General features: G+C 35.6%; 1 protein-coding gene across 9 annotated transcripts in view; it reads left to right on the top strand.

The window, feature by feature from the left end:
* nav2a (neuron navigator 2a) overlaps positions 1 to 22,271 on the top strand; it is a 304,501-nt gene that overhangs the window by 268,025 nt on the left and 14,205 nt on the right. For 6 of the 9 annotated variants that reach the window (XM_028473410.1, XM_028473361.1, XM_028473386.1 and 3 more), the window contains 10 exons: positions 2,091 to 2,365; positions 3,750 to 3,815; positions 5,098 to 5,142; positions 6,534 to 6,694; positions 7,318 to 7,500; positions 12,404 to 12,456; positions 16,371 to 16,394; positions 16,730 to 16,804; positions 20,265 to 20,348; positions 20,438 to 20,567. In XM_028473410.1, the coding sequence (XP_028329211.1) occupies positions 2,091 to 2,365; positions 3,750 to 3,815; positions 5,098 to 5,142; positions 6,534 to 6,694; positions 7,318 to 7,500; positions 12,404 to 12,456; positions 16,371 to 16,394; positions 16,730 to 16,804; positions 20,265 to 20,348; positions 20,438 to 20,567 (1,096 nt within the window). The remainder of the gene's footprint in view (positions 1 to 2,090; positions 2,366 to 3,749; positions 3,816 to 5,097; positions 5,143 to 6,533; positions 6,695 to 7,317; positions 7,501 to 12,403; positions 12,457 to 16,370; positions 16,395 to 16,729; positions 16,805 to 20,264; positions 20,349 to 20,437; positions 20,568 to 22,271) is intronic. The other 3 variants (XM_028473378.1, XM_028473403.1, XM_028473393.1) reach the window with 2 other exon arrangements.

Genomic DNA, 22,271 nt, shown 5'->3' on the forward strand with positions numbered 1-22,271 from the left:
CCAGTATCGTGAATCGAATCATATCGGGAGTTGAGTGAATCGTTACATCCCTAGTCATAATCTTTGGACTAAAATGCAACTTAGTTTTAGTCCAAATTCAGTCATCAGGACTTTTTCAGTAATATGTTTTTTTAGGTTTAGGATTTTTCAGTTTTAGGATTTTAGTCAACTAAATACTGTATACTGTACTGTATAAAGCGAGAGTTAAAAAAGAGTTTATGCATTTTTTTAGACAGTAAATTACCATTGATCAACATGATGTAATTAGATGGTATTAATAATTGTAAATACGCAGTTCTGATTGGATTCTGTCCCATGTGACGAAATTATTGTTAAGTTTTTATTTGTCGAGGAAAATACAAATATATTCTGATATAGTTTTCATCAACGTGCATTTATTTTTTTAAATTAGTCATCGTTTAGTTATTGTCACTTATAGTCGAATTTTAGTCGATCAATTTCCCACTGCATCATGGACCACAAGAAGTTATTTGTTCTTTTTAATCTATCATTTCAAGCAGCAGCCAAATTTTGTTTTAGTGCTTTTCTAATGCTAGATGATTTCCACCACAAACTGGAGAAAAAAGTCAGTTACGGGCCCTAAATCTTTTTAAAAATGTGTCAGAATGGACTATTTTCTGCTTTCGCTTTTAGTTCTTTTCTCTAAGCAGAATTCTGCTCAGCTGTGCCCGTCACTGCTTCTCATGTCACGTCGTATATTTAGTGTTTATTGCAGCTGCTTTAATGGGTTTACTGTGGCCGTGTGGTTTGTGGTTAACTGTCACCCTGCTGAGAGCAGCTGCAGTCGAACCAGCAAATCAGGTTTAAAGTTCAAAACAATGTGAGAAATGATTGAGGTTACTAAAGGTTGTAAACAACTAATGCATATGTCTTTAACGTGAGCATAGTTTTAATTTCACATCAGCCAAATGTGGTGAAATCCTGCAGAGGAGTTTGTGTGTTTGAAAAAACTGTTGGATTGTGTTGCAGCAGAAATGTGCGAGCACGCTGAGTCATGTTTTTACGTGATTCACGAGGACCTGTCAGTCAATTCAGGAGTCGTAAAAGATCAGAAGGGTTCGTTTTTTAATGACAGGCGCATTTTCATAAAGAGTGGGATTATTTTACAAGCATGCAACAAATTGTGGGCTGTGGTAATTTTTTTTTTTATTGTCAAAAATTCTAATTTGTACAAATTGACTCCTCCACTTGCCTGTGGTTTAGTTTTATTCATATAAATTACAAGCAATGCAAATGAATTTTTACATGTAAACATGTAAGATTATAGCCTGAAAGGAGAGGGTTAGGTTCAGTAAAATCTATCACTATCATTATTTTAAAATGCATGGATAATATAGCATCCTGTTTACATGCTGGTGTTAATGCATATACATTTATTTTTAAAAACCTTTTGGGCAGACGAGTCCATACATGTGTGTACACAATTAAAAATACATTAAACAAATCAAAATTAAATAAAAAATAAATAAAATACATTTGTTGTATTTTGACCCCTAAATGTTATAGCAATATGCCACTAAAACATATGCCTTCATATTCTAAACCAGACGTGGATAACACGCAGCTCGAGCTAAAGATTTGTGCGGCCTCCAAAGTACATGCACAAAATGAATTACAGAGAATTACACAAAATGGCTCCTAAAACACACAAGACGACAACAGAAATGTACAAAATGACAATAAACACAAAATATGACAACAAGCATACATAAAAACTATTCCAAAGTCACAAAATGACTCCAAAAATGACACGCAAAACAACAAAAATGCACAAAATGACTTCAAAAACACACAAAGCGATTACAAAAATACACAAGATAGCAACAAATATGCATAAAATTGGAGAAAGATACTACAAAATAATGCAAAATGGCACCTTAAACACAGAAACACGACTGTTATTAATTAACCATTCATATATTTATGCTCAGATTTGTCATAATTCTAAAGGCTGATATGAATGTTGGCCCTCGAGTCAGACGATCACTGTTCTAAACCTTTTTATTCTGATTTGGGTTTTTTGACACTTGGTAAATCCTTTGACTAAGATCCCATGTGCCCACCCTCAGGCCTCCAGCCCCGGCTCGGTGTACTCGTCCACGGGCCCGTCCAGTAGCCTGACGTGGGGAACCACCTTCAGCGGCTCGTCAGTCCAGAGCAGAGAAAGCACGCTGGGTGGACACGGCGGGGCGGGGAGCATGGGCTTTCCGTCCGTCAGCAGCATGCACACCAGCAGCGAGTCCATCGACATGAGCCTAGGCAGCGTCGGTCACGGGACCCACAGGGAGGATACTCTGTCGGCTCTGGGCCGCACCGGGAGCGTCAAGACCGGCATGTCTGAGAGGTGAGGAGATAATCACCATTATTTAAAAAAATATTAATAATAAGGTTTTTTATTTAGATTTCTTAGAGATTTAAAGTCAATGTTAATATGGGATGCAGATTGTAAAGTTGCATATGCCAAAATAAACAGCAACTTTTTGCAACATTTAGCAACAAACCACGTTTAAAAAATGTAAGTGATTTTATTTTGGTACTGTTGACCAGATTTACAGCAATATTTGTGAAATGTGTGATTTTCTCTTAAAAATATGTCGTTAAATTTAAATATTTAATTTAAAATCTAAATGTTAACTAAATGTGTTGGTACTTCCGGTTAATTTGCATATTAGCTAAATATTTAGTTTCACTCGTGACATTTACATTTAACATTTAGATTTACATTTAACATTTAGATTTAGATTTAGATTTAACATTTAGATTTAGATTTAGATTTAACATTTAGATTTAGATTTAGATTTAACATTTAGATTTAGATTTAACATTTAAATTAATATTTATATTTAACATTTAGATTTAAAATTTATGATTTACATTTAACATTTATATTTATCATTTAGAATTTAGCATTTACATTTACATTGAGCATTTAGATTTACATTTACATTTATATTTATATTTAAATGTAACATTTAGATTTCATATTTAACATTTATATTGAACATTGACATTATATATTTACGAGAAAAAATATATCACAAATATTGCTGTAAATTTGGTCAAAAGCAGCAACAAATTCACATACGTTTTTTAAACGTGGTTTGTTGTTTATTTTAGAAATGCACAACTTTACAATCGGCGCCCCGTATTTTACTGCTTCTAAGAGGAACCCTGAAGGAAAATGTGATTTTTAAATGAACCTAAAACATCCATTATTAAAGGTACAAGAAGCAGAGCCATGGGAATGTGTTTTTTGAACACGAGTTTATTTGATGACTTCAAGGTTGAACTCGCTGTAAATAATTCCTCTAAATCACAGCCGTACTGTGGCATGGAGGATTATTCCCCTTTGGAGGAACGTTGATTTGAAGTGACGCAGAAAGCACCCCTTGCACCAAAGTGTCGCTTCTTGTTTGCTGCCATGTCTGAAATCCTGCAGAGACTCAAACCCCAAAGGCGTCCTGTTGATGACGAGACAGTAATTGTGGTCATTATAGCAGACTCCATCCTGACAGGTTGGCTGTGTAATGTGACAGGAATGTCTCAAAGGAAACTCAATATCATGCGTAGTGGAAGCTTAAAGGCTCTGACATCATCGAGTGCTGCTACCGTTTGAGGCTTTAGTGAAAAACCTCACATTTGTTCACTTTTAAGAGACTTTTTCCCTCCTGCTTTATCCTCTAAAACTCTTTCTCTCTCTCTGTGTGTGTGTGTGTGTCTCCCTTCAGTCCCCTCTCCTCCCCCACTGCTAGCCCTTTATTCAGCCGAAACACGCTGCCTCGGAAGCAGGACAGGTAAATGTACCTGTGTGTAGTGTCTGGAACAGCTGGAACAGCTGGAGAGGTTTTGCTTTTTTTCAAACTGCTGTCACACAGAAAGAAAAAAAAGCTCAGTGTTTGGTGGAGTTTGTGGGGTTTGGTAAAGTGTGTAACTGTGTGTGTCAGTGTGTATGTGTGTGTGTGTTAGCTGGTGGTTGTTTTTAGGACCTCCTCTATGAATGGTGTGAGATCAATCAGTGGATGCTGGTAGATTTCCTTCACTAGTCCCACACTGCCACCTTGTGGTTTTAGGAATGCACAATTATTTTGGAATATTTATATAATATATCAAATATTATAGGCAGTAAAAACATGTTTATTTTTACGGAAGCATATTGACACTAAATAATTTTTTTGTGGTTTGTTTTTTTGGGCCATTCAGTTTTTTCATTTTTCAGACTAATTTTATTTCTGTTTTTTGAATTAATTTTTTCCTGTTTTTTGGAGTAATTTTTTTCTGTTTTCGCATTATTTTTTTTCAAGTGAATGCAATACACTTCCGTATATTTTCCTTAATTTTAAAATTATTATTTTTCAAAATACATTTCGATACATAGCATAATAGGACACAACTGTGTCATGACATATTTATAGTACACAATATTTAAAAGGTATTGTGCAAATATTGTTTAGTTGTTATTATTATTATTATTATTATTATTATTATTATTATTATTATTATTATTATTTATTAATTAATGAATTAAGTTATTTATTTATACTCATCACCTGTGCCTTATAATTGGCCCTTAGGGACAGACAATGTTTTTTGAGTCCAGATGATTTAATGTTATTCAGAGCCAGGTGTTGTTTTTTTTTTAATCGAGCAAATCTTATTTTTTCCCCCCATTTGTTACATTACACTATTGTTTTACTTCATTAAATATTGTCCTAAAAAAAAATTTTTTTAATTATATTTTTAAAAAAGATGATTAATGTTGTTTTTATTATTCATAGATAAAGATTGAAAACCAACTTCTGTGTTAATTTTAAGCTGATAAAATACATACATTTCATATCATGAATAAAATAATTTACAGTCAGGTGATCTGTTTTTTTTTATTTATTTCTTCTTTTTCTTTTTTCCTTTTTCTTTCTTTCTTTATTCATCAAAAAACTTATTCTGGGACTAAAAAAGGCAAATGACTTTATCTATTCTATTCACTTCTCAGACCAAGGTGGCTTTAGGTTGTGTAGAAACATGTTTTTTTGACTTGTTCTTTTGTTTGCCTCTTATAAAGTGTTTCTCTTCCCACAGCGGGACTCACTGTGGTAGAAACACTCTGCCTAAAAAGGGACTCAGGTATTGATTTCACTCCCTGCTGGGTTTGCTGCGCTTCTGCTGTGGTTCACCAACGTGTCTGTGTGTTTTCCTTCATACACTGAGGCCTGTGCTCACATTGTCCAAACTGCTTAGGAGTTTGTGTTTGGCACCCAGCACATGTTGTTGTTGTTGTTGTTGTTGTTGTTGTGTTGTGCGTGTGTGAAGAGGTCGAGGGAGCTGTCACTCACTGTGTTGTACTGCAGCAGGTCTCATATGGGCGCTTTTTTGGCTTTTATTCAGGCTTTTTGTCTGTTTTTGATGCTCGTAGCAAAAAATTAACTGTTTTATGAAAACTGAAGAAGAATCCCAATACACTCATTATGAAACAATCCGTGTACGTTTCGTTTTTTGGTTATTTCGTTTCAAAACCAAATTAGAAAATAGAAAAGAGAGATTGTTTTTTTTTTTTTTTGTTTTATTAATTTAGAACCAGAAACCAAACAAGCAGTGTTTTTCTGTTTTAAAATTAAATCTGGTTCTGTTTGTGTGATATTTGGATATTTATGGTGAAACTAGGACGAGAGCTTCATGTTTTAATCTCACCACACAGAACGACCGACAAACGGACTTTTACTCTGTGTGTTTGATAAAATGATTTTGTATTATGTTGTCCTGATGGCAGAGGTGTAATTTGTGTGTCAATGACGTTTCGTTAAAGAGTTATTGACTGGACCCAGAGATGGTGTAATGAATCTACTGGTGCTCCTCATTTCTTGTGATCAACTTCTGTGTGTTGACGGCTGCCGTTAGCGGTATTTATAACGTGCAAAATAAACCTTTTTACTGCCCTAAAAAAAATGTAATTGTTTTTGCAAAATTGTCAAATCGTAGAAGTTCTAACATCTATTGTTCCTCACACCAGTTGATAGTCAGTCACCAGTTTATTTGGATACTATTTGGACCATAACACCACGAAACAAAACCTAAACGTAAGCAGCTTTGTACGAACTAAAACATCCACAGACTGAATAAAAACATGAGCAGGACCAGAAAACTGCTGAAATAAATCATAAACAGTCTTATTATGTGAGGAGACCTGGTCCAGGACCTGGGGAAGGAAACCAGGTGCAGCGGACTTCAATTCTTTCTCTAATTTACCCGTAAATATCCAAATATCACACAAACAGAACAAGTTAAAAAAAAAAAAACAATTAGAAAAATGCTGCTTTTCTGGTTTTTGGTTTTAATGTAATTCTGTTTTGGTTTTAAATCATTAAAACAAAATCACCACACTGTTTATTTGTTATTTTGATTTGGTTTTAAAACGGAATAATCAAAGAACGAAGGGTACACGGATTTGAAACCTTGCTTTGTGTCAGCACTCAGCTTATTTCACTTCCATCCTTTCTGGTGTTTTTTCCCTCCCGTAGGTACGGTCCATCACCACAGCTCAGAGGCCATGAGGACGCCCGTGATTGGCTGCGCTCGTACTCCACCAGTGGACTGCAGGAATCAGCCAGCAACTCCCCTTTCTCACCCGGCTCCAGCCTCACCTCGCCCTCCGGCACACGCTTTAACTTTGGACAGCTTGGTATGCATCACGTTTACTGAAGTAAAGATGATTTATTTTATAGTTTGATTCTGCTAAATTCCAGACTCAGTATACAGTATGTTGCATCTTTTAGAAAACAAAGAAGTAGAAACTGGTCCTGGAGAGCCGCGTTTCTGCTTGTTTACCTCAGTGTTTTTCAACCTTGGGGTAACCTGGAATTTAAATGGGGTTGCCTGAAACGTCTAATAGTTAGAGGTGTAAAGATACACTCAACCAACGATTTGATTTTAATCCCAATTTAAAAAAAAGAAAAGAAAAGATTGAGATGTAATGATGCACTCAACTCCTTTCAATGTGAATACATAGAAATAATATTTGTTTTTTAGTTAAAATACAGATTCTTATTTTTTTATTTCAATTGTGAAGAATTTTTCTAACTAATGTATTTTCTTCTTATAACCTTCTCACAAACTGAACTGTAATAAACTGCACATTTCTTCATTTATCATCATGCAAAGTTAAACAAAAACACATTTTTTTTAGATAAACATTTACAATAAAAAATAAAGATGTCACTTTTTTTCCTCCTAAACTAATAATTTGATCATATGATCCTTCACTGATAGAAATCTGTTTCTTATTTTAACTGTTGACTCCTGCAGCGTCGAGCCCCACCTCCACGGCTCAGATCAACCTCACAGGGATGCGAAACAACAGCCTGACCAATCAGGAGGCTCCGTTTGAACCTTGCAGTGAAAGTCGACTGAGAAACTCCTGCATGTCGCTGGACGAGAAAACTCGAACCATGAGCCGCTCGGGTTCTTTCAGAGACGGTTTTGAAGAAGGTAAGAGAGACTCAAATTGTCTGATTAACGATGAGATTAAGTTTGATTAATCTCACCCCCCCCCACACCACCACCACCACCACCACCACAATGCAGGTATGACAGGTGGGGCGTGACAAACAGGAGGGAATTTTCAGTTTTATGCCAATCTTCTAAAAATGATTTCTTCATTGACGATAAAGATCATTGACACTAAACAAAATGTCTACTAATGAATAGCCTGTAAATGTAACGTGAAGCTAAAGTGCAAAAATAATGATTAACGTCGGCATGTGAAGTGGAGCGGAACAACGAAATAAACTTGACTTAAAAAAATACTTTACTTTTTGGTTTTCATAAGCTTTTTGTCACAGATTGCAATGTTTCATTATTTCCTGTATTTCTGACTGCTGCATTTTTACATTTGTGATTAGTTTAATTCAGCTGTTGATATTGTTAGGAAACATGTTACTTGTTCATTTTATTCTTGCACACAGTTTTCTTTATTTTTTTCTACTGCACTTTTATTTTTATTTTTTTTATTCAGGTAATTAGTTTAATTTAGTTTTTGATTTTCAATTTTCGATTTATTTTTTTTTCAAAGAAAAACAGCTCCCTACAAAAATAAGTTCTAACATCTATGCTCTGAATTATATATATATACAGTATATATGAGTCACAAGCAGATGTCTGAAAATTCTTATATACTGTATATTTATATATAAAAGAATTGTCAGACATCTGCTTGTGACTCTGCAGGCTCTGCAGCAGATCCATTGGCACCGTGCACCCTCAGGATATATTTGCCCTTTCATTCTCTGCTATAAATCAACAATTTTCTGGTCTGGTTTGATCATTTTACTATAGCTGGACCAGCAGAAGGGAAAATGCAGGAAAAAAGGAAATCCACATCTTGCCCCACCCTGTTCGTACGTTGTGGTCCTTTAACCCCAGAAATGTTCCACCGCTCCTCAGAATGAGAAATGAAGTTACCTCTTCTATTTTTAGATCATAGCTACAAATCACAGCTTTGTTTGGCTCATCTTAATCTATACACTGTGTTTTGTGTTGCCAAAATAGCGTAGCCCTGTGTGTTGTTAGAAAGCAGGGGTGTCAAACTCAAGGCCTGCGGGCCAAATCCGGCCCGCCAGAGCCCAACTTTCAGTCCCATGGAGGATTTTATTTGTATTTTTGTGCATTGTTTTAAAAAAAAATGTAACAAAAACACCAGCCAATATGTAATTCAGCTTAAAATTAACTTATTTTTATGACACTCCCCATTATATATAGGGAATTGTAAATTATCTGCCCATAGTCACATGATTTCTTATCATTTTTTGACAAAAAAAACAACAAAACTGCCCTTTCTCCAAAATATTTCCTCAAATTATTATAAAAGTTTATTTTTTTTTAATTGTCCACACATTTTAGGAGTTACTAATATCTGACATGCAAAAAATCTAATTTTATTAATGTTGAAATTGTTCCTTTATCCCCCCCAACAATCTGTATTTTTCTGTTCTTGAGATTAAAATGTTGTACGTGTCCCCTAAAGTAAAATGAGTTTAACACCCATGTTATAAATTTAATTCAGGTTTAGTAAACAAAATGGACACTTGGTCACATGTCTGTCTGGAAGTAGGATGCACTTAGAATGTTTCAGGATAATGCAAGTCTAATAATAAAGGCTCCACCCGTCAGTGCTTTACACAGTTACACCCACCCCGTACAAACCCCGTCCACCACACACAGACATGGGTTAAAATAAGCACAATGTCACATGGCTGGGTACAGAGGATCTAGGCAAGGAGACATCACGAGGAGCCGTCTGCACCAGGAGCAGGACACAGACCGTGGGTAGAGACAGAGACCCTAGTCCAGCAAAACAGTAGAAGCTGTTCACCATCACTGAGGGCCACAGACAGACAGAACCACTGCAGCAATGGCACACTTACATACAGTACATCATCAATGGGAATCGTCTTCTGATTGAGAGGTTTGGGGGTTCGATCTCAGTTTGACAAAATGCTCTTGGGCAAAACACTGAACCCTAAGTGCCTGCCTTGGATATTAACATTAATCTTTATTTATGATATAGCACTTTTCAAAAACAGGGTTACAAAGTGCTTTACAGTTAAAAAGACAATGATGAATGAGGAAATAAAGCCAGAAAAAAGGGGAACTGTGAGGAAAACAGAACATATGATAATCAAAAAAAATAATGAATAAAACAAAGTCATCAGCCAATAAAGAGACATAAAATGATACTGTACGGACTTAAAAAAACAAATGTACTGCCTGTGACACGGCTTAAAATAGATTAAAAAGCTTATGTTGTGTTATTGAAGCAGAGCATTAGAGATGAAAGGCAGCGTCTGTAACATGCAAACTAACATGGTTTACATTTAAGTATCTACTGTATGTTGGTTTGGAATTTTTTTTCAGATGTTTTCAGGTAGCATGTGGTGCAAACTCATCATTATCACTCCCCTCCACCCCCCAGGTAGCAGATGTGTCCACCTTCCCTTTCAGAGACGGAGATAATTACAAAGTTCCCAGTGAGAGGTGTGAGAGAAACATGGTGACATTATCCCAGTGTGTGTGTGTGTGTGTGTGGAGGCATGAACATGGTGTTGTGTGTGTTAATGTGTAGATTACTGTAGTGTAGAGTTACACTAGCGTTGTCATGATTGACGGGACAAAAGTCACTTCATCCACCCAACACTTCGTTGACCCTGTTTGTCAAGATCAGCGGTTTGCAAAAAGGTTTTTAGTGGCGGAAACACACACCTGACTGTAAGGAGAAGCTCATTAGGAGGTTTACTGCATCAGGATGTAGGCGTGTGGCCCCTGAGGACCAGGTTTAGACATCCCTGTTCCTACGTTGAGATGACCCCTATATGGGACAAAGGGTTTTAAAAATGATAACATGAATTAATATTATCCCCCGCCACAAAGTGGAAGGGGGATGTAGGTTTGAGCTCCGTCTGTTCGTCCGTCTGTCCGAGTTAAAAGGGACAGCTTTTCTCAGAAACCGTTTAAGATAGGATAACCAAATTCAGTGTGTGGCTTCAGGGTATCAATACCTTGATGGAGTTCGAAAATGAGAAGTGCGCTATTATTTATTCCGGAGTTATTGCCCTTGATCTATTTTAAGGTTGTGAGTTATTATGACAACCAATCTGGCGGGGGATGTTGATGACTTGTCTTTTTGTTAATATTTACATTACGACGTGTCCTCGATCCCTTTATGAGTTATTAATACCTTGTCCTTCAGGGTGTGAATTCTTGTCAAACTATCTACTCTTCTATAGCTAAACTATATTAATACATGAACCACAGACAAATAGCTAAATTTAAACAGTTATTTATCAAACAAGTTAAATCTACACAAAAAACACTATAAAGCACTATGCTGACTTGTGCTCGAGTACGTATAATAAAAATAGAAAGCTTAATGGAAGAAAGAAAGATAGAGAAATAAACAGACAAAAGAGGGTACTTTCCTACATGAACAAAACTAAGTGTCATAGTTTGATTTTTGGGACCTTTCTGTGTGGCATTTACACCAGTAAAATATGGCTTATTTCTAGCCTCCCATCTACAGTAATCTGCAATGTTTAATTTATTGTAGACATTATGATAAAGTACTATACCTTAACATCAGTCCATCATATCATATTTAATAAAAACAGTAATCCTGTTTGTTTTGGGTTTTTTTTAATTTTTATTTAACCTTGGAAGTCCAATTGAGAATAAAAAACTTTTTTTCAAGGGAGTCATGAGAAAAACGGCAGTATAACAACTAGAATATTTGCATTTCCTGAAGAAAAATTCAGAGAAATAAGAAACAAATAAGAAACAGGAGTACGTGAGCCAAAATTTATATATATATATATATATATATATATATATATATATATATAAAACTTAAAGAACCACAAACAAAAAAAAACCATTCTTTCTCACTATTCTTTTATTCCTTATATTGCTTGTGTAAAATGTGTGGCCAGGGGCCAAATCCGGCCCTTTTCTTATTTGTTTCTTATTTCTGTGAATTTTTCTTCAGGAAATGCAAATATTCTGGTTGTTATACTGCCATTTTTCTCATGACTCCCTTGAAAAAAAGTTTTTTTTTATTTTCAGTTGGACTTCCAAGGTTAAATAAAGATAAAAAAAAAAAATCCCAAAATAAACAGTATTACTGTTTTTTTGTTAAATATGACACGATGGACTGATGTTAAGGTATAGTACTTTATTATCATAATGTCTACAATAAATTAAACATTGCAGATTACTGTAGATGGGAGACTAGAAATAAGCCATATTTTACTGGTGTAAATGCCACACAGAAAGGTCCCAAAAAATCTCTATCTTTCTTTCTTCCGTTAAGCTTTCTATTTTTATTATATGTACTCGAGCACAAGTCAGCATAGTGCTTTTTAGTGTTTTTTGTATTTCCTGGGTTAAGGGACTGAAGTCAATCTGATCCTCTTCTTTTTTTTTTTTTTTTTTACTGGAATCCCAGCACCGTCTGCTTCTTCTGATCTAAATAAAAGAGTGATGGAATGTGTCAGATCAGTTGAGCCTCTTGGTGTGGCCGAACCTTTCCCAGTAGGAAACACTGCTGGCGTTGTTTCCTCCGTCATTAGAAGCTGAGTCATTAACTGCCTCATTTCAGGGCCTCTCATTAGCTGTGTCACACTCCGACTGCACCGAGAATGATGAAAGTTTTGTTTCTTCATCTTAATACTTAGATCCTCAGTATCTCTGGGTGTGTAGTCGAGTCCGGGCAGGCAGGACTAACAGGGAGGGAAGGGTGAGAAAAGTCTGTGGGAGGTCTGTTGATTGTCAGCCTGATGTGATGTTTCAAACGTTGCATTTAATCCTTCATTTGTTTATTTTCCTCCCTCTGTGGTTTCAGTTCACGGATCATCTCTGTCTCTGGTTTCCAGCACTTCTTCTATTTACTCAACGGTGAGTTTTTTCTTTTAAATGGCACAGAAAACTGTAGAAAGTACCGTAATCACTGCAGGGTTAGGAAAACCACAAGATTCCCACCACCCAGACTCAGTCATGCACTGAAATTACAGGTTCATTCTAATGTGGCTCCACAGAGACAAACGAGGCAGGATCGGTATTTATTTATAATCCTAACCAATATGTTACCTTCAAAGGAAACAAATAACACACTTACTGTGTAATTATGAGGATTTTTTTTTTAATCCGATAAAGACATGGTGATCAATAAATCAAAGATCATTGGCTTGAAAAATGATTTAAAAGTTGAAATTGCCACTTGAACGTTTGTTTTAATCTCCACTGTAAACACTTGGTTTATTGACGTTGTTGTAAAAGTTTCACGCTTTGCATTATGGGATGTGGAGTCCAATGTTGGGGTCAGTTCTAATTGTAATTGCGTCATTGGTCATTAACTACAATCATCATGCAATTACATTTGTAATCGTTATTGAAATAATATGTTGCTGTTGTAATTAAGTCCAGATAATTTACTGTGTAATTATAATTAGCATTGAAATGATATAAAAACTTTTTCATTTGTTTAAACACAAAACCATGTTACAGTTCTATGGCTCACACATACAGTATGTATTTAACATTTAGTAAGAATGAAGTAAAAAGACTTCTATGCATCCTTTGTTTGGACTCCACATCCCACAATGCAAAGTGTAAAACTTTCACGACGATGTCAATCAGAGAGTTTTTACAGGAAAAAAAACTTTCAAGCAGAAATTTGAAATCTGAGCAAATTATTTTAGATTTTATTGATTTATGAGGTCTGCACTTTGTCTTTATCAGATGAAGAAATTATCGTCTACAGCCACTTTCGATAATAAATTGTTTTATACATTCTAAATTGTGTAAATGTGTGTTTCTTCGAACTAAATCTAAAAAAAATCTGTTTTGTTTTTGTGCTTTTCTTCATTTTAAACAGATATTACACTGGTAGACCATGAAATAAGTTGTAAAAAACAAAAAAACTGCCAATTACTGGAAGTCTAAAGTGTTATGTGGGAAAAAGGTCAAACTTCCTCAGAGGATATTTTACTGACTATTTTATAGACAAAATAAGAAAAAAGAGATGTTTAGATTACAGGTGTTAAAGGGTTGAAAGAAATCAGGATGACTGATTATATATTCAAGTTACAAACAGCATTGTCATTACTGCAGGTGATAAGTTCAACACACTTTTCAAGGAAATTGTGAAATATTCAATCGATGTGTTGACAAACCGTGCGTCAGTCATTCACTGGTTATCCACCAAGATAAAAGAGTTAAACACAGACTGGGGACTACCCTCGTCTGCACTCTGTAGCCAATCAGAGCGTCAGTGTGGCTCCGCCCCCTCTCTAGCTGCTTTCACTTACCTGGGCCAGGTGTAGCAGGGACACGATTACACACTGACAGTCAGAGGATTGACATCAGAAACAGAGGCAAAATGATGGCCACGTTGTCCTTGACGGGTACAGTCACGCCCTGGCAACAAACGGTAGGACTTTTCACTTCAGCAGTTATTATTTACCACACAATCTTTATATTTGACTTAAAAAAAAAACTAAAATTTACATCAAATCTGTAAAAAAAAAACAATTCAGTTTTTGTTTTGACTCTAAAATATAAGTCTGATCCTTTCCTATGATGTGTTTTATTTTGTCTTTGTTTTGTCTGCGTCCTCACTTTATTTGTGTGTCTTGGATCATATTCCCGTTGTGTGTTTACGTGTGATTGGCAGCGGGGTGTGAAAACGTGTGTGGGATGCCACCACACTGTGAACCGTCACACACACACGTGCACACACACACACACACTGTGCTGTTGAAACCGGTTGTAGTAGTGATTAATAAAACCACAGCACTTACTGCCTCTGTTACTCAATAATGGCTGTTTTAAAATCACTCTCCTGATGGTCTGTTATGAATTTAATGTTAGTTTGTGATTTTCTAATATTTTTCTAACACATAGATCAGGGGGTGTCGAACTCATTTTAGTTCAGGGGCCAAATACGGAGCAGATTTTAGGGGTGTAAATCAGTAATCTCATCATTATTGTGCTCTTGTTTGCACTTCCACAAATAAGTAAATTATTTAAATATGTACGACACTGATAATATCAAAGCAATAAGTGACAGATATAAGTCCCAGGCCTTTCACTCTCAATTTATTTGATTTTGTGATCCATTTTTATGTAATTGGTGTATATTTTGTGGAATAATTTGAAGAAATTTAGAGGATTTGACAAAAATTGAGAGATCTTTCAGCAATTTATGATAATAAAAATAACTGCAATGTGATATAAGCGTGGGGTAAATGCTAATATGTTGGAGTTTCATTGAAATTGTGCAATAATTTAGATGACTAATAAACAAAATATGTGCATTTATGTATTTATTTATTTTTAAAGTACATTTTAAGTACTTGTTTGGGCATTTTATAAATTAAACCACAAAATATATTTTTGTTTTATTTACGTTTTTGTAGTGCTTTTTTTCTGTTTAATCTTTATTACCTAACACAAGGATGTGCTTTGGATCTACCTTGTGCATGTCTAGACTTTCAATTTATTTGATTTTGTCACCCATTTTTTTGTAATTTGTGGAAATTTTGAAATTTGCAGGATTTGGGAAAAATTGAGAGTCCTTTTTAACAATTTAACATGAAGAAAATAACTGCAATGTGATATAAGTGTGGGGAAAGTGTGAGCCCTGCTAATATTGTGGTGTTTCATTGAAATTGCGTATTAATTTGGTGATATTTACGACTGAATTAGTTGGTCATTTACACAAGGATTCATGGTTTCTCTGACTTTTTTTTTGCTTTCTCCCGCGTACCAAATTGGATGCTCAAAGGGCCGGATTTGGCCCCCGGGCCTCGAGGTGGACATGTGACATAGATCGGTGTTTATCAAATGGGGGTACACACTGGTAGTACGGGGGTACCAGAGAGAGAGAGAGAGTGGAAAATTAACACATTAAATCATTAAAATATGAGGTTTTATGTTTATTCATAGTTAAAAAATAATAATCATTATAACAATGATGTAAATCAGGGGTGTCAAACTCATTTTAGTCCAGGGTCTAAATACGGCAGAGTGATTTCAAAAATGATTGTGCCCTAGTTTTCACTTCTATGTATACATAAAATACAAAATATATAAGAAACCGACCATATCCAAGCAATAAGTGACAGATATCAGTCCATCAGGATCTTCACTTTAAACTTCCTACATTTTGTGACCAATTTCTTCTTAAATAAGGGAAATATTATCTTGTAATTTGAGAAAAAATTGAAGGATTTTGTAAGAATTTGAGTCGGACAGAAGTGGGTACATGGATTTAGAAACAAGAGAAAGGGGGTAGTTTGAGAAAGACTGACATAGATCATCCATTTTGACCTTGATTGTCTAAAAATAGTTGCATACATCCATGGTTTGAACCGAAGGTGTTTTATGTTTTCACTTTTTATAAAGTGGTTTTTGAGCTGGAGTTTACATGTAAACACGGGCGTTGTGTGTAGAACAGCAGCTGGGCGTGTTGTGTTAGCGTGCTCACACTCACTTCACACGTACACGTCTACCCGGGTTTTCTTACGATTGTTCAATGTACAGCCAGTGCAGACACACACACACACACACACACACAGGCATGTCAGTTAAATGCCTCCAGGAGGACAGCTCTGCTTTCTAGACATATTATCCCTGACAGTTTATAGAGCTCATCTCAGTGGATGCCAATAAATCCAGGACGTGTGCAGACGATTCCGTGCATGTCGCCTTTTTCAAATCAAAGCATAAAAAGTGCTTTGTCATTATTCTCCTGCTGACTGTGTTTTCTTTGGCTGTTTGTGTGTGTGTGTGTGTGTTTTCTTCTGCAGAATGAAGAGAAGTCTCAGTCAGAGGTGAGCATTCACCACTTCTGTCCTCTTTAATTTTCCGTGTGCTGGACTTGTTGGAACATGGGGTGGAGATGGATGGGGGGGGGGTGTTTTCACACTTGTATCTAGTTACATGTGTAACTACTTTACTGTGAATGAGCCTGTAACAAGGCCCTTGTCCCTGTCTGAACACCTGTCTACACCCGTATGTGCTGTTCTATGCATTCTCACGCTTCTATATCCTAAGCCCAACACATCCCAGCTCCGATATCTGAGGTTTTTTTTTTTTTTTTTTGGATTATGTGCTTTTATCTCTCGCCCCCTTTTGTTGAACGCCTTACCGCTTTTAACCTTTTCAGATCCGCAAGCTGCGTCGGGAGCTGGATGCCTCCCAAGAAAAGGTTTCTGCACTGACGACACAGTTGAGTGCAAATGTAAGTCATCCCCGAAAAAAAAAAAACACATGAAAAGAAAAACCTAAAGCTGAATAGACACATTTAAGTTAGGGAGTGAACTCCTGCAGCTATTATATGTTTGACTGTAAGTAGTGTTTTAATTGCACAAATGAGCTTTACTAATGAGAGCCAAAATTAACCAAAATTGGTGTATGAATTATTTGAAATGATTGCATTTAAGTGTACCTTTATACAAAAATAAATGTCTTTAATGTATTACTAATAAACTAAAAATGTGCGTTTATTTAATTATTTATTTACTTATTATTTTAAGTACTTGTTTGGATGGTTTCATAACTTAAAACACAAACTAACTTTTGTTATATTTATTTTATTGTCGTGTGTTTTCTTTCTTTACAGACAAAAACGTGATTTTCTGACCTGAGAACCACGTTATGATCATTTAGAATCAAACCAATCTGTTTTGTCTGTTTTATTGTCATTTTGTGTGTTTTTCTCTTATATAATTTACTTTGTTGGCGTATAATGAAATATTGGCTGACTACATCATTGCCCTTTCGGCTCCACAGATGCAAGTTCTAATATGTTAAGGTTTCATTTACTCGCCCACACCTGGGACCATCGGGCGACAGGGGGCGTGGCCTAAGATACATAAAGTATAGATGTGTTTTTACACATTTTTGGAAAATGAATCTTAGTTCCTCTCAGTGTCTGACCTTTTTTGGAGACATTTTGATTTAAGAGCGCTGGGTTTCTGCTTTAATGATTTTGAAAAATGAGGAAGCTGTAGATGCAACTATAGCTTTTTCTGTTTTACCGTCATTTTGTGGGGTTTTTTTCTCTTATATTGTGTGTTTTTGTTTTGTGTCTTCTTCCTTTTGCATGTTTTTCACTCATTTTGTGAGTCATTTTGTCGTCGTCTTGTGTATTTTTTTAGCAATGTTAGTTTGTATGTTATTGGAGTTATTTTGTGCTTTTGCTTTTGAGGGCCGCACAAAATTAGACCAATGGCTACTTGTGGTCCCCAAACCGCCAGTTACCCATGTCTGAATAAGTATTATACTTCATGTTTTGATAGAGCTTGCGGGTTAAATTCAGTCCAGGTACCCTTTAAGTCTTAAAGTTTGACCTCTTTCAGTGTTCCTATGGAGGTTTTTGTTCTCAGAAAGGTTTAATATGACATTTGGCAGAACCATCAGGAAATCTAGCTCGCTGCCTTGCACAAGTCCTGCCACGTTCGTTAATCTACTTCCTGACCCTGTACATACGCACGCAGGTGGTGTTTCTGTGGATCAGAGATATGGAGGAGCGGAGCACAAGTCTCAGCACAGTGCAGTTGGACTTGGGTTACAGATGTTAAAAAATAGGAGTGTGACGATATCTCGATACGGCGATATATCGCAATATTTTTCCACACGATCGATTATTGATACGCTCCCGCTAAGTAATTTTTTTAATTTTTTAATTTTTTTCAAAACCTTTTCTGCTTTTTCACTAAAGTGTGCAGGTACGTCTTCACAGAAATTTTGTCACTGTTTGTTGAACCAATATTTTGTTTACTGGAATATTGCACTAAAATAGTGTCACTGTTCATAGGACACTTTTTCAATTTATTGTATTTTTTCACTTAATCTTTTTTTTTCTTGTTATGTCATAGATTATTGGAGATTAATTTCTGACCAATATATCGATAATCGCAGTATCGTCATATTGTGGGATAATTATCACCGTGAGCTGTGTATCGCGTATCGTATCGTGAGGTACCCAGAGGTTCCCACCCCTATTAAAAGATGAATTGCATGAAGTAAAAAAGTAGCGTGAAACCATTGCAAATGTGTCTCGTTAATAATTGGTATCATTTGTTTAGCCTCAGTTCATCTATTATAGAGACATACATAAATCAGCTACGCTGTAGAATGTGGAGACGTGAATGAAAGAGCAGATTTGGCTCCATGGGTCGTTTATTTTGAGGCTGATGTAATGGTTTTGCCTTTGAGTCGAGCTGTGAGTGCAAACCATCATTCACCAGGATCTGTGATTCAACATAATCGTTGGGGTTCGGCTTTGTTTTCATTTCTGCTTGTAGACTGCTGATGTCATGCTTTTTTTTTTTTTGGTTCAGCCTCGGTGAAGAAGCAACTTCTTCCACTGCTGTTTTTACTATAATTGCATCTCCAGCTTCCTCGTTTTTCAAAGTCATTAATTAGCTGTCATTTTGTTAAAAAAAAGAGCAGAAATCCAGCTGTCTTCAATCAAACCGTCTCCAGAAAAGGCCGACACTGTGAGGAACTAATAAATGTGTAAAAATATATTTAAACTTTATATATCCGAGGAGAACCTGCATCTGAATTCCAGCAAGTTCATTTTGCTTTCTTTTTTTTAAAAATAATATATTATGGTTTCATTTATTCAGGCAATTTTTTTCAGGAAATGTACTCTCCTGACATGTTTCGACTGCTAACTGTCAGTCTTCCTCAGAGGCATTTACTGATTGCTTTGATTTGTCCTTATCCTTATTCTCTGTTGTCCAATGATCTCTGGAGAAGAGAGTCCCAGGTGTGGGAGACTAAAAATGTTCCTTCATCCCAGATGTGAATGAAGTGTCATCAGGAAACATCAAAGCAATCTGCAGATTCCTCTGAGGAAGACTGACAGTTGTCAGTCGAAACATGTCAGGATATCAAACAAAATTTCCTGGAAAAAGTTTTGTGAATAAATCAAACCTTAACATATTAGAATCTGCATATGCAAAGCAGAAAGAGCAATTAAAGTAGCCAGCCGATATGGACCAAAACTCATATCTCGATATTTCTTCTCAAAATAGCGATATACAATGTTAATTGCCATAATTTTAATTCAAATAAAGTCTGATCAGAAAAACAATTAAATGCTGATGCAAAATGCCACACAGGCACATTTATTAACAAACAGTTGCACATGTGCCACTTTTGGCTTTTTCTCCTATAATGGACAGCACGTGTGAGTGAGTTCTGTAGTGTGGCTTGTTTAGGGGAAGGTCTGTGTCAGGACGCAAGTCAGAAATGCGTGGACTCCTAAAACAAGTATTTTAAAACAAAATAAACTATTGAATAAATATATATGTGTGTGTGTGATATTGTAATTTTTTATATGACCAGGTGGACAACTCTTGAATCTCAATAAAACACTTTTATTTTGTAGCGTAAACAAACAAATGCACAAATGAATAATTGTTTGGATGGAATATTATGTCCCACACATCATGGACGCCCCCTGGATTTTTATCTGCATATTCAGTCGCAAGAAGCAACAGTTTATCCTCACTGGTGCCCTCTAGGGGGCAATACTGAGCACACAAAGCTCGCACAGTTGTTTTTTACTTGGGGTAAATAATGTGTTCACTTTGCACTTTTTTTAATTGTGATTTTTTTTTTTTTTTTTACTTGATACAAATATTTAATTTCAAGCCGTTAAACGATGTAAAATCTCTGCCCTGCAGGCTCACCTGGTGGCAGCGTTTGAACAAAGTCTGGGAAATATGACCATCAGACTGAAGAGTCTCACATTAACTGCAGAGCAGAAGGTTAGAGTAAAGCTCTTACTGTGTTTAATGTCACATACAGTATGTTTACCTGTTTGTATGACTGCATGGTTTGATGTTTGTTTCTGGAGGATTCTGAGCTGAACGAGCTGAGGAAGACCATCGAGCTGCTGAAGAAGCAGAACGCTGTCGCTCAGGCCGCCATCAACGGAGTCATCAACACACCTGAGCTCACTCCTAAACGGGAGCGAACAGGCACAGGTAAGCTACGCTAACCTGTACCAAACAGGAGGATTTTCAAAATGAATTCCAGTTAATACTGATAAACAAGTCTTGTGTGTGTATTTTATGTTTTTGTGCATGTTTTATTTTCTGTTATTTTAACGATACTTTCGTTTTTGCTTGATTTGCACATTTTAATGTCTCTAACAATTGTTTCCTCTCCTTTTTTTTAATTATTTTTTAAATCCTTGCCTTACTCATCTTTTATCTTTTTGGTTTTTTTTCCATCTAACTTTTAACAGCAGTTTTAACTGACTTTGTTTATTTATTCTTGTCTTTTTTAGTCTTCATTAAAATGTATATTCTTAGGTTTCATCAAAAAAATATTATGTTTTGTGCTTTTCAATGACATATCATGTGTTAGGATGATCATTAGGGATGTAACGATTTAATCTTAAGGCAGTTAAAAATTGATACATAGGTATCACATACTCTGAAAATTTAATCGCCGTACTTTTTTTAAACAGCAGAGGGCACTATTTATTTATCCTTCTCCTGTCCAGTAGTGTAGGCGGCGGGTGGAATCTGCTACTACTTTCTTTCTGGCTGTCTTCTACTCTTAAACATATTCATAAATGATTCATTACCCCTTTAGCACCGAAAAAATATTTGTAATATTACGTGAATATCTGTAAAAGTCACGTTTTTCTATTAGCGTAGCATCTCTTCTTCACTGCAAGAATATCTGCATGCCAAACCGACCACTGGGTTACCAGCGCCCTCTGCTGGTCCAAACAAATATCTGGCATAAATACAGTGCAATGACTGTTTTTTTTTTTTTTTTCAATTGTTAAGGCACAAAATACATTTTCAGTTGCACTTTTAAAAAGAAAAATAACTATTATGCAGTTTTGCATTGTTTACTATAGAACCAGAATTTAAATTAATAGGCTTCTTCTTCATTTGTATTATTCCTTTATTTATTTCATTCAAGATTTATTTTTAAATTGCATTGTTTTGAATAGTTTATCAAGGGATTCTTTTGACAATGAAAAATAAATGGAAAATAGTACAGTATTTTCTAGTTTTTCCCATCATTTGTCTACACTCCCATTTTGTAAAATAAATCGTGAGAGAATCGTATCGTGAACCCAGTATCGTGAATCAAATATTATCGGGAGTTGAGTGAATCGTTACATCCCTAATGATCATGCTGAGAAAAATGTGGCGAATGCAGAGTCAAATATTATCAGGAAATTGTTTTTTTTTTTGTTAATCATACAGTGTTTTATTTAGACTAAATGTGGTATAATCCATTGTCAAATTGGAGTTAAAGTTTTTTTAACTCCAATTTGAGGCAACGTCTATAGTGCATTTCATACACAAGGCATTTCAATGTACTTTACATAGTCAATGAGAACATTAAAATCAGCAGTAAAAACAATAAATAAACAACATTTGAGTTAGGCAATCAAAAACTACAGCTTGCTAGCTCGCTATTTGTTTACATTGAAAATTCTGCCCCAAACCTCATTTTTTGGGGAGCAAAACTAATCGACAATTGTTTATAGCAATGTTTTATTTAACTTCTTAACATTTTTACTATTGTAAGAGGCAATAGTAAAGCTTTTTCTCCTTGGTTTCTCCTTTATTCTAAATCACAAAGCAGTCAAACAATGTCACCCAATCAGTAATGTGTTGGAAAGCAAACAAATAAAAATGTAGAAATTATTTTAAGGTTAT

This window comes from Gouania willdenowi, chromosome 3 (assembly GCF_900634775.1).
Source record: "Gouania willdenowi chromosome 3, fGouWil2.1, whole genome shotgun sequence".
NCBI lineage: Eukaryota > Metazoa > Chordata > Actinopteri > Blenniiformes > Gobiesocidae > Gouania > Gouania willdenowi.